This window comes from Rhagoletis zephyria, unplaced genomic scaffold (genome assembly GCF_001687245.7).
Source record: "Rhagoletis zephyria isolate East Lansing unplaced genomic scaffold, Rhagoletis_zephyria_1.1 Rzeph_scaffold_16254, whole genome shotgun sequence".
Classification (NCBI taxonomy): Eukaryota; Metazoa; Arthropoda; class Insecta; order Diptera; family Tephritidae; genus Rhagoletis; species Rhagoletis zephyria.
The window spans coordinates 1-12,080 of NW_016173319.1; the positions used below are offsets into that span (position 1 = coordinate 1).

The 12,080-nt window shown below is 40.5% G+C and overlaps 1 protein-coding gene across 1 annotated transcript; it reads right to left on the bottom strand.

The window, feature by feature from the left end:
• Positions 1 to 483: 483 nt before the first annotated feature.
• LOC108379373 (protein crumbs-like) lies at positions 484 to 10,899 on the bottom strand. The gene is made up of 8 exons (XM_017635716.1): positions 10,555 to 10,899; positions 9,392 to 9,951; positions 6,235 to 6,782; positions 2,945 to 3,050; positions 2,805 to 2,881; positions 1,803 to 2,692; positions 1,457 to 1,729; positions 484 to 1,424 (listed from the first exon to the last, which is right to left on the bottom strand). Exons 1-8 carry the CDS (start codon positions 10,733 to 10,735, stop codon positions 1,375 to 1,377), a joined length of 2,685 nt encoding a protein of 894 aa, XP_017491205.1. The 5' UTR covers positions 10,736 to 10,899; the 3' UTR covers positions 484 to 1,374.
• Between the last annotated feature and the right edge of the window lie 1,181 nt (positions 10,900 to 12,080).

The following is a 12,080-nucleotide window of genomic DNA, read 5'->3' on the forward strand; positions in this document are numbered from 1 at the left end:
GGCAATCAGCATTGTGCTTACAGGGATTCTTGCGACACAAATCATCAGTAACCTCGCCTTTCAGCACCGAACTGCGATCGATGGTGACCACACCGAAGGGTGGCGGTAGCAGCAAATCATCCTCATTCAAAGGATACAATTCCACTATCATCGTATGTGAACCATTGCTCACTTTAACATCCTGTATGATACCCTTGAAATAGGCCTTTTCATCGATTTCCTTGTTGCGCGTAATTTCCTCGGGCACTGACATGGCGGTATCCGTATCAGTAGTGGCTGGTGTTTGAATTGGCTCATCATCTGGCGGTCCGCCGAGATAGAGCACTTGCGCATCGAGTAAACCCGTGGAGGACAGTGTCTTGCGGAAATACTCAGTGCCATTGAGCTTGACTTGGACGAGTGTCTGATTGCGCACCACTTCGATGAGATGATTGTAGCCATTGTCAAGTTTATTGCCACCCACCGTGTAGNAGTGTCACCTTTAAGGAAAAGATTTCGGGTTATGAGAGGATCGAAAAAGTGGATGTCGATATCGCTTTATTGGCTGAAAGATAAACAAGGGACACGCGAGAAAATCTTTTGTATCTGAGTCATTAAAAAAGTGAAAAGTGATTAATTTTCGCTTAATTTTCGCCTTCACCCACGTGTATACGAACACACAACGTTACCCGCGGGTACTGCGCAGTCGGCGTCGCCCAGGCCTGCCCATGATAGTTCCTAAGTCGACGGCCCAAGTTATATTCAGCCTCTTTTAGAAAAGCTCACAGTTTCTCGGTAGATGAATTTCTAACATTAAGGGTATTGACAGTGGAAAAACCGAAGTATTGCACTCTTAGTCTGGCCATTGCCGGAAAATAACATATAACCTAATCCGACGCCCCCTTCGCTTTGAGACAAAGACGACAATCCGTGTCTGTGGATAGGCCAATCTGGCGCATGTGAAAGCGCAGTTGATTATGACCAGTTAAATAACCAATAATTAGCTTCTTCTTGGCTCTATTCAAAAGGTTTATATCTTTTCAGCAAAAGGATAGCCTGAGCCTAGACCATATAAGGTCCCTTACCTCTCTCCAGTACTTGCCGCGTTCTGAATTTACCCTCGCCGCGATTATAATTTTCGAAGAGGATACACTTAGTCAACAAAATGGTTCCGGTCGGCGAGCTTGTTAACTGCGATCGAACAGTGCCCTGGTATACAGCAATATAGTACCGTGTTCACCTTCTTCTTTTAAAGCCATCTGACCTGTGGATTTTCTTGACCTAACGAATTCAACTCTTATTTGTCGCATACGATTTTTCACCTGCTATTGTTCAGAGGACAATCTCTGTACTCATTTGGAAATAAGACCTTATTCAATTGGTCATTTTCAATGCCTAAACTATGATGCGGTTATACGGACTAACCTTATTCCTCGGGACCCAAGCCGAAACCGATTTTTTATACGGAGGTACTATCTATGTAGTACCATTGTACATTTGAAAGCCATAGCTCTTACCAATCTATTCACAAATTTTTTCGAAACGTTCTCGAAATACTTACTTGTTCCTTTTGAAGCGGATTTCTTTGGATCACTACCCAAATAGAATACCTGTCCAGTGGGCTCCCGTGTACGTATGAACATAGAGATATCCAGTATGGAGCGAATGGCACGACGTGCAGCCTCATTTGTCTCTACAATTACAGCCGAGTGTGTGGTGTTCTCATGACCAAATGTGGCGGCAGTTATATCTTAAAAATAAAAGGACAAATAAGTTGTCGCTAAAAGAAGCTACCACTACGCACACCTCAACAGGTAACTTACTGTATTTGCAGGTGTGTCCAAAATGTGGACGCTGGCAGGTGCACGAGAATGTATGCCACAAATCTGTGCAAGCGCCATTCGAGTGACATGGATTTGGTACACATTGCTCATTACGTGGACAGCCGGCCTGTATATTTGTTAACTTGGTATCTTTTTCGGTGCCTTGTTCCTCGGGAAAAATCCATTTGCCATTCACAACTATATCCTGCATGCAGCCAACGAAACTCGAGGGGCGATGCGGCAAATGACGCAAGTAAGATTTCAAATTGGGTATAGTGCCACCTAAATAGGTGAGTGGAAATGACGGTTGACTGCCATTGGCGGTCTCATATGAACCCACCGGGAATATGGCCTGCTCATCATTGGCAGAGAGCACTAAATGCGAAGTGTTAATGGCGACGAATACTTTATGCCAGTTGCTATCATTCAGCTTGGAACCGATGAATACGCCCTCCCATTTGTTAAGCAACGAAGAATGTAAATTCAGTCGACCATTTATTAACTCCAATATATAGCTAACGGGTTCATTATGACCAATCGAGGTGCCAAAAGCGAGCACACCATTGGGTAGTGTGGTCTTAAATTGCAAATTGATGTCATAACCTTCTTCGCGTTGCGTCTTCACGGTGATTAGACTGCTCACCACCATTGAAATTGTTGTGGTCTTCTCGCATATATCACCCTGGAAACCATGTTGGCAGGTACAGTTGAAAAGATGTTCGGTTTCATTAACCAAATACGGTTTGCAGTAACCGCCATTCTGACAAGGCGCACTCGAGCAGCCTATCAGGGGTACAGAGCAGTTTTTACCGCCATAATTGGCATCACAATCGCAAGTGTAGTCGTTGATCTCATCGAAGCAGGTGCCGTGTGCGCCACAAGGTTGATATCTATTGAGGATAAAAGAAAAGGTATTAATAGAACATTTTTTTTTATAGTTAAGTGTAGTGGGGAGTATTTGTGCAGTGGGCTCTGAGCACGCTAAAAATGGATGCCACTAACCTGTCACACTCGTCGATATTCACATCGCAGTGTCGTCCCTCGAAACCCGGATCGCATTCGCAAGTATATGTGCCAATCTGTGAATACATATTCAAATTATTACTTAAGTCTTTGCGTCGAAATTGCCGGTAGTGACTTACTCCATCATTGCATGTTCCATGCTTGCCACACGGATTCGTTTCGCATTCATTGATGTTGATCTCACAATTCTTGCCCATAATACCCGGCACGCAAACGCACTCGTAACTGCAAGTAGTAAAAAAAATGTTTTATGGCAAATTTCGAGAAAAAGTATTGGGAGTGCCTTAAGTTTTGCCTATCTAGAAATAGCACTTCAATGTAGGTAAAAGATCGTGTGCTGTCTAAACTCTCCAACGCCCCGGAACGACTAATATTGGGTTGAATTTACTTTGGAGTTCTACCAAACTTGTTTCGGGAAGCTTTGGAGGTGGTTATTCAGATTCCGGTTGGACATTCTAGAGGGTATTTAATACTAAATCATGACCCACTAAAGCTGGAAACACATTCTAGTAATATTTATCTATTCAAAAATGAAGGCAAGCCAAACCGCTTTTTCGAAGAAGTACGCACAATTACAAGTTCTACTGAGAACAGTTTACTATACCTTTCTTTAAGATCGAGGGAACCATATAAATGTTAGTACACATTGGACCCCATAAACAATTGGAGATCAAGTAGAGATCCAATGCAAATTCCAGGGTCCAATGTTGATTATCAAGCGTACTTCAATTGCAGAACCAACCCCTTCTCTAACAAAAGGGCATATTTTTGGTATGCAAAATAATCTGAGTTCTTTACTTGAGAAAAGCTTGGAAATCAATTTGAATTCAAACTTTATTCAACATTTAGTCAAACCTTGGGAAAAATGTTGGAGAAAAATGTAAATAGTTTATCCACTTGGTAATCAAGAATTTATCTAAGATTGGAAAAAAGTTGGAAAAATGTTTGCTTTGTACATATTGGGTATATAATAGGCGCCTACAGATGCAGGGATGGAGTGCTGCATCCGGCCATGGATCGTACTTCTATTTATTGGCGAATTAGTATCCGAAAGCAGGAATAAGACCTTTTTCCATTGTTATGGCTTGGCTGCTAGTAAGCCGAGTAAATCCAAAGCCGCTGTGGCTCAGTGTTTAGGAGTAAGCACTACCATTCTGTTGGGCCTGAGTTAGATCCCTGTTCCGGGCAACATCTACTTTAGAAACAAGTTTTTTTCTAACAGCGGTCGACCCTCGGCAGGCAGTGACAAACCTCTAAGTGTATTTCTGCCTTGAACAAGCTTCTCAAAAAATCCATTTGCTTTTCGGAAGTCTTTCCTTTCTCCAATTATTGGAGGCGAAGCTCGACCAAATACTTAACAAGAGTGTAAGCGGAAATGTATTACAGAATTTGATCTTTGACACAGGGTGAAATATCTTGACCTAAACTGAGCATTGCAGAACCACCAAGGAAGACCTCGGTCTCCCGCTATGTAGATAAAAGAATGCTAGGCAGCAGATGGGCATTAAAGCCATGAATTCGATTTCCACAGATGTGATCTGACCCATACTTTCATATGAAGCGCTTATCTGCTGGCCAGCTCTTACTAAGAATAATTTCGTTAGAAAATTTCATCAAAGTTCAGAGGCCAGCTGCTGTTGAAGCAACTGGTGCAATGAGGTCCTGCCCAAAGCAGGCTTTGAACATTCTGCACAATTTTGTACCGATAAAGCAGTTTTTATCGAAAATTTAGTTGCCACCAAGGCAAACAGATTCCACAGTGCAACGTATTGAAAATGAGGGTGACTCGGCCATAGTGGTATCCTATGACCATGTGACATAAAAGCGCCGCCCACATACTATACCATCCATAGACCAACAACAAACCCTAGGCGCAATGGCTGGACTTACGAAGAGGACCATGCTTAGGAGGCATCACATCTTCACAGATGGAGTAAAGTTGTAATCCGGGTAGGTGCACGGCTTTTGATTGCATAACTTATTTTGCATTTATTGATTTTTTTGGTTGATTTTTCCGAGAGGGTAGAAAGAAGATTTATTTTGGAACGCATTTCCATTATACCTTGTCAAGCATGGTTTGGTGCACCATTTTTCGTTCTGTCAATTATCCTTTCGCCATAAGTTTGAGTCGAAGATTGACGGAACGAACGGTGGAGGCCGGTCAGACGATTAGTTACTCAAAGGCGTGCTGTCGCCAAGGGAGCTAAATATGTATCTACTCTGATAGCCAGGCGGACATCTAGGTTTTGGACTAGTTAACAGTACGCTGCAAGTTAGTATCTAGTGATCTCTCCTTTAGCTTTCGAAGTCCGAAGTTTGATTGCAGATATACTTCATTATGCCCTTGTTCATTACAAGACCCAAATGCAGCTCTCATCACCTTCCCAACATTACATTAAAGAAACCACACGACAGCAAGCCGCCCATTTTACAAAGCCGTATTAGGGATACTAATTACAGACGAAGCGGCATAAAGTCAACTACCCTTCATGCTGTCGAAGCGGCTTTGAAATCGACAAATGAATGGTATGCGTCGACCCGCTTCACTGGAGTCTTTTTCAAGATTTTTTTAGACCTAAAACCACTCTGATAAGGCCCAAAAAGTTCATTGACTGTAGACTTAAGTCTTTCTCATAATACGCCGATGCTTCGAAGACCCGAATAGCTTAACAGGCAGGTCGTCAGCGCCAGCAGCTTTGTTGGTTTACAGCTGGGAAATTATTGATATTCGCACCCTGTCCTAGTCGCGTGGTCGGATATCGATTCTATTGCCAACGACTGTGGACTCGGGTACATCTTCTCCACTGGTTTCAGTAGTGTTATCGTTCAATAGGGTGCTCGCCGTTACTGTCTTTTCAAACCCTCGCCCTGGCCTTGAAATCTTTCTTAAACATTTTTGAAATCTATCTGTATCAAAAAATCTCCCTACTCTGGAAATTTTAACCAATTTGGACATGTTTTTCTCGTCGTGGTCGTTATTAATTTTATTTATAGGCAGTGCTACGTCATGGCACAAACTTATTTATTGGTATTCATGCGGTGAGCCTATATATCATACCGGATACACACTCTTGCAGTTCTCATTTTGAGGATTGATCGAGCACCTCTACGACCTACCCATTTTATCTAACCTGTTTCTTTAGAACGACTCAACTTTCTTAATTGATTTTACGATCCTCGAAACTCTTCTTAGTTTGCACATAAATATTAAGGGTATTCATCGAAAAGCGTAAATGCCTCGTAACCACTTACTTAATTCTGTATGGAACACCGGATTGTTTACAGGGCTTACGCGGTTAGGCAGCATTTAAGAGCTTAGATATATACCTATCCTCTCTTTGTGAGATATTCCCAATTCATTTTCCCCCTTTTTGTGACAAATGAGATACAAATCTTTTGACGCACTTACCCACTTGCATTCAGATAAGAAAACGGTCGATTAAAGAACTCTGGCAGACCATCCATCGTTTTACTCAACCCATACAAAGTCATATTGGATCGTTCCAAACAATTGCCATTATATAAACAAGGATTACTTTCGCATTCATTGATGTCGGTTTCACAATTTTTCCCAGTGTAGCCTGGATAACATTTGCAACGGTAATCATTTATATCATCTATGCAAGCAGCACCATTCAGACATGGCTGCGATTCACATTCGTCGATATTCAGCTCGCAAAGTTGTCCCTCATAGCCTGTGTTGGCGCAGTCACAACGAAAGCCGCCCAATTCGTCTATGCAGTGGCCACCATGTTGGCAAGGCGCCGAAATACAATCATCGATATCGTTCTCACAGAAGCGTCCCGTCATGCCAGGTATGCAGGAGCAGGTGAAGTTATTGATCATGTCGATGCATGTGGAGCCCTTCGTGCAGGGATTACTATCGCATTCGTTAATATCGACTTCACAATTGATGCCGGTATAACCTGGTTGGCAGACGCATTCGTAGGCGTTGATCTGGAGAAGAGGTAGGATTGTAAATTAAAGTTTTTAAAGCTAAATTGCTTAGCAAACAATGTTAAGAAATAGGGATTTGGAAGGGTTAACAAAGAATATTTTAGAGCTAAAATTGGTAATGGTAGACATTTTAAATAAAGGAATAATAAAGTCTGGATGTATACTTTTTTTTATAACATAGCAAGTTCACATAATAAAAAACTGTCCGACCTGACTATAATCCAATAATTTTTAAAGCTCATAATTTAGCAATTCAGATTTATAAGGAGAATAACATACCAGACGAAAGTGCTTCCGAAACTATAATCTCGAGAACTAGTAGAAATTTCCTAAAAGATATGTAAATTCGAGAACGCTGAGATTATTTAGGGGCGGACAACCAGACTATTTTCGTAGTTGCATGACACAAAAGAAATGTTACATTTGATATTAATATATCGACTTTTTCAAAGCTTATTGGAATGTTTTCGCGCAAATTACTTAAAGCAGCTTCACCGCCGTTCCCACAGCCACGAACGCCAATTGCGCAAGGTAGGTATTTCTGCAGCGACTTGCTTCATTTCATCCGGACGTATGGCGGTAGTGCGTCCAAACTTTCCGACAGAAGCGGCTGTTCTAGAAAATGAGCATGATCACTTACGTCAGGTTGATCCCGGGGATCCCCGCCTAAGGGACCAGCATTTGGAGATTTGGCAACTTGTAAATCAACATAAGCAACATCACCTCTGGTCTGAGCAAGCTCTGGTCAATCGTGAGGTCCCATGCCTCATCGGTCCCGAAGAAATGCGCGAGCTATATTCACATTACTTCCTCCGGTAGATAAGTGAGTGATCAGGACGCTACACAAATTGCCCACAAACAGTGCACCACTAGGTAAGCATCGTGGCTTCAACCGTAACCACCCCTGTGAGAGAACAGTCCTTGTTGGACCAGTCAAAAGCGTTTGGCACCGTTTACCATTCCACGTTAATAGAAGGCGTCGAGGCATCTCTCCTACAAGGACTAAAACGGTGGTCGGCGAATTATCTGATTGGCCGATAGTCGTCGTTAATTATTTCTGACGGTGAACAACCCGAACATTTTAGGGGTTACCTTTGGCAGCCTGCTTTCCTTCTACGCGCACATAACCGCAATCGCCAATACAGTACAAAGCCGCAACAAGGTCATCAAGCCGCTCATCGGCAGCACCTGGGGTAAAGACAAAGAAACGTTGCTGACAACATACAAAGCAATTCGGCGGCCCGTTCGGAACAAACGTACATACTGACGAGCGATTAACGGCGTTCATAGAGATTCGCTTCACCACTTAACACGGCTCCCGCGCTACTCTGGCCCAGTTACGGCCAGGTTATTTTAACCCCAATGAGCATCAGGCATATGGAGTCTCCTCCCACAAAACCAACCACCTCTTCACATAACAGCTCAATCCCATTCAGGTAACAACCCACTCCCTTTGGTCCGAACCCGCCGAAATAGCTGGCTTCTTGGGCCTGCCGTTAGTTGAACTTTACGACAATTATTAATGAAAAAATCTGGGTTACTAGCGCCGCTACAAAAACCACAACAAGAAAACTTACAACAAGAAGAAGATTGCGCACGCTTGGAAAACCATCCATTGAGGCTGTCCTGAGGTCTTACATGGGAAAATACTTGAGAGCTTTGGCCAAGATCATTACGTTAACAAAGTGGTTTGTACCCAAATGTGTTTGTTTTTTACATCGGAACAAAAATGCCCCAACAAGTTTTTGGATGATGCCGCTGGAGCAACAGTCCTTGGCCAGATATGATTCGGGTCGTATCGATTTTTGAAATATTAGTAGGATTTTTCGGCTAGGTCGTTTTTGTAATATTTTTTGGAACGATTTTCGTTATTCCGTGCAAATTTGGTTTGAAGACAAACCAGTTTCGGCGCTGTACGAACTTCAGTGTAATTTTTCGATTTTATGGCTAATGCCGAATTTCCACTAGGCAATGACATGACAACAAATTGAATGCATTTAAAATATGCCATGTGGAAAAAATTTAGTGACTATATTTTTGACGTTAGGACATGAATATTTTTTAATGCCCAACACTGCCACTAAAATTTTTATCATTTAATGCCTAGTGGAAATCCAGTATAAGACAGCAGCAATTCTAAAGTGTTCACTAAAGAGAAAGTTTAGAAATTACAGGTTGTACAAAAAGGGTACATTCTTAAAAAAAATTAGTGAAGATACAAAATTACATAAGGGAAACGCTACAAGCTGTAATAGGGTTAATCCCCATTATTCATTTACAGTTGAGAGAAGCTCTATAATGTTTTTTAACTAATTTTGTGTGGGCTATGAAAATTGGGCCCGTCAGATGTTTTCATACAAGGAAAGGATATTACAGGAACTAAATATATACAAGCAAACCACTAAGTTCTAGAAAATGTCTAAGGAGTATATTTCAAGACGATGGAATCTGATTTTGAAGCAAATAAGTTAAAAGCTCATTACTCCACGAAACTATCCATGACTCACTTGTCTCAAAATCCGATGTTTTCCATATTTAAAAAAGAACAACTATAAACATTTTAAATGCAAAAGACATAGTAAAAAAATAGAAAACAATCACAAACTCACCTTATTATTGCACGTCGCACCATTCTGGCACGGATGACTCAGGCACTCATCCACATCGGAGTCACAGTGTTTGCCCGTAAAACCCGGCGTGCAATAGCACTTGTATGAGCCCTCCTCATTCTTGCAAATGCCATTACCGCAAATATTCGGATCCAAGGCACATTCGTCAACATCTTTGGTGCATGTGCGCCCCGTCCAGCCGGACGTACAACTGCAGGTGTATTCGCCATTGGGTCCATCTGCACAAACGCCACCATTTCGACACGGCTGCGCCGAGCAGGGCGTACATACCTTATTCTCCGGACAAACGCACTTACTCAGCTGGCATACCATCGGTTCTTGGCAATTTGTCGCAGTACAGGGTTCGGCCTTCTCGCAGCGTTCACCCGAAAAGCCGCTAGCACAGTAGCAGTGAGTGCCATTCATTGAGCAAGTGCCACCATTGAGACACTTGCCGCCATTGAGGCAGTTGACGAGCGGACCAACAGTGTTGATGGCGCCACTGCCGGTCGATGGCATGCTTGTCGGGCCATCTGTGGCGAGTAGTTCGCAATTGTAACCTGTAGTAGGGTGAGGCGAATTATTAGTGGAACTAATTGATAACTGCGTATACAATTTTTTTTGTTTTCAAAGGTTTGTTGTCTATTCAACCGAAGAGTAATTCGTGATGGTTATCAAAACTAGCAAACCAAACGCCAGCAATATAAAATTTTCGATATTCAAATTAAACTAAGTTTGTGGACATACGATACATGCATGAGTATTTAACTCACTACACTACACTAAAATGGTAAAAAAAAANAACCGAAGAGTAATTCGTGATGGTTATCAAAACTAGCAAACCAAACGCCAACAATATAAAATTTTCGATATTCAAATTAAACTAAGTTTGTGGAATACGATACATACATGAGTATTTAACTCACTACACTACACTAAAATGGTAAAAAAAATAAAATATTATAAAAATCCAGCGGCACTACATAAATACATATGAGTTAATTGATACTAAATTCACTACAATAATTTCTACCAAATTTGCTTTAATCCTTTATACGATTTCGGTGTGTAGAGCGGTAAGTATTCGGTTTTAATTTACAAGTATTTTGTAGGTAATTGTATGTATAGAATTGTAATATTTTAAATGTTGTTTTGTTCCAAACCTGTGTATCCACTAGCACATAAACAAGTAAAATTTGAAGCATTTCCACTACAAGTACCACCGTTCAAGCAATTATCGGGAGGACATGCATTTAATTGAGCCGGGCGTATTTGCTGTACATTGGATAATAGCGGACTAATTGTTGCTGTTGTTGTTGTTGTTGTTGTTGCAGTTTTTGTCATTGTTGTTGCTGTTGCTGTGGTAGCTGTAGTTGCTGTCAATTGTGATGCTATGGCAATTGTGGCTGTTGTTGGAGTAGTAGCTGTTGCTGTTGCATTACTCGCCACCAATATGGGTGGTGTTGTTGGTATTGGTAAACAGTGGCCAATGGGGCCTAAATTAAGAGATTAGTGCCAATTCAAAGGATATAGATAGTACATACAAACATAGTTATAGTCACCAGAATTAGAAGATGTGTATGTAAATATATTTGTCTGTATGTATGTGTATTTGTGAGTGTATGGGCTTGTGTGAAAAGCATTTGGTAAAGATTTATATAAAGTTTTTTTACATTTATACATTGACCTATAAAATCTTAGAGGATATACATATTTCAATGTTTGTACATAGGTAAATGTGGACATTAGGGTGCATCACTTTCCATAAAAAAAAAATTGGTACTGTTTATCCATCGGAAATATAAAACTTATGCCGGTTTTGTTTCTACCGAAAAATGCAAGCTTCTCTTTGCCCTCTAGGCACAAATACTAAAAAGAGGGCGATGAGAAGGCAACATTTTTAGTAGAAACGAAATCGCCATTAATTATGCATTATATTTTAAAAATTCCGCCATAAAATATATTTGAAGAGCTCGAGCTTTTTTAAAACACCTCCACAAATCGATTTTTTTTTATAAATAAAATAAGTTTCTCAAAATGATTTATTTTGGAACGAATTTCCGTCATCCCTTGTCAAGTTTGGTTTGCATATTTGTTTCTGAAAAATAACCACAGATAAGAAGAGTTTTAGCTTAGAAGGTATAACTCGAAAACCATTCTTTAGAAATATATTTCAAACTTTCTATCTGCGAACTCAAATTAGTCTTTAAAAAACCTTTTCAAATGTTTATGTTTTCGAGGGCAGGTTTAATATGCATGAAAAAATATCAAATGTTTTGCACCACTATTTTCAGAAAGACAGGTAATTTTCAGCGGAACGGCAAAAAATAATGCATATCTACACACATGTGTATGTATGTATGTAATATATAGAGTGGTCTAAAATTCATGTGAAAATTTAAATTCGTAATTTTAATGCACTCCCTAGGATTGTTCTATACCGAAGAAATCTACTCCAATTTTTATTTTGAAAAAAAAAAAATATTTGGAGGTTACAAATTTTTCCATGTATTTTATATGGGAAAAACAACTTATTTCTCTTCAGGAGACTTCCAATATAATACCCAATTGTTTATTTAACCATTTTTTATAGTCAAAATATTTTATTTTTAGAACTTTATATCATGGATGCAGGTCAAAGAGCAAATCTTTTTTCTAATGACCTATATACCTTTCCACTAGTTATTGG

Bases quoted from the DNA above. Each gene is read 5' to 3' on its own strand.
- LOC108379373 (XM_017635716.1), bottom strand. From the start codon at position 10,735: ATGACAAAAACTGCAACAACAACAACAACAACAACAGCAACAATTAGT. The intron at 2,693-2,804 runs GTTAGTGGCATC...TATCCTCAATAG, and splicing joins AATATCGACGAGTGTGACAG to ATATCAACCTTGTGGCGCAC. The intron at 1,425-1,456 runs GATAGTACCTCC...AATCGGTTTCGG, and splicing joins ATGTACAATGGTACTACATA to CTTGGGTCCCGAGGAATAAG.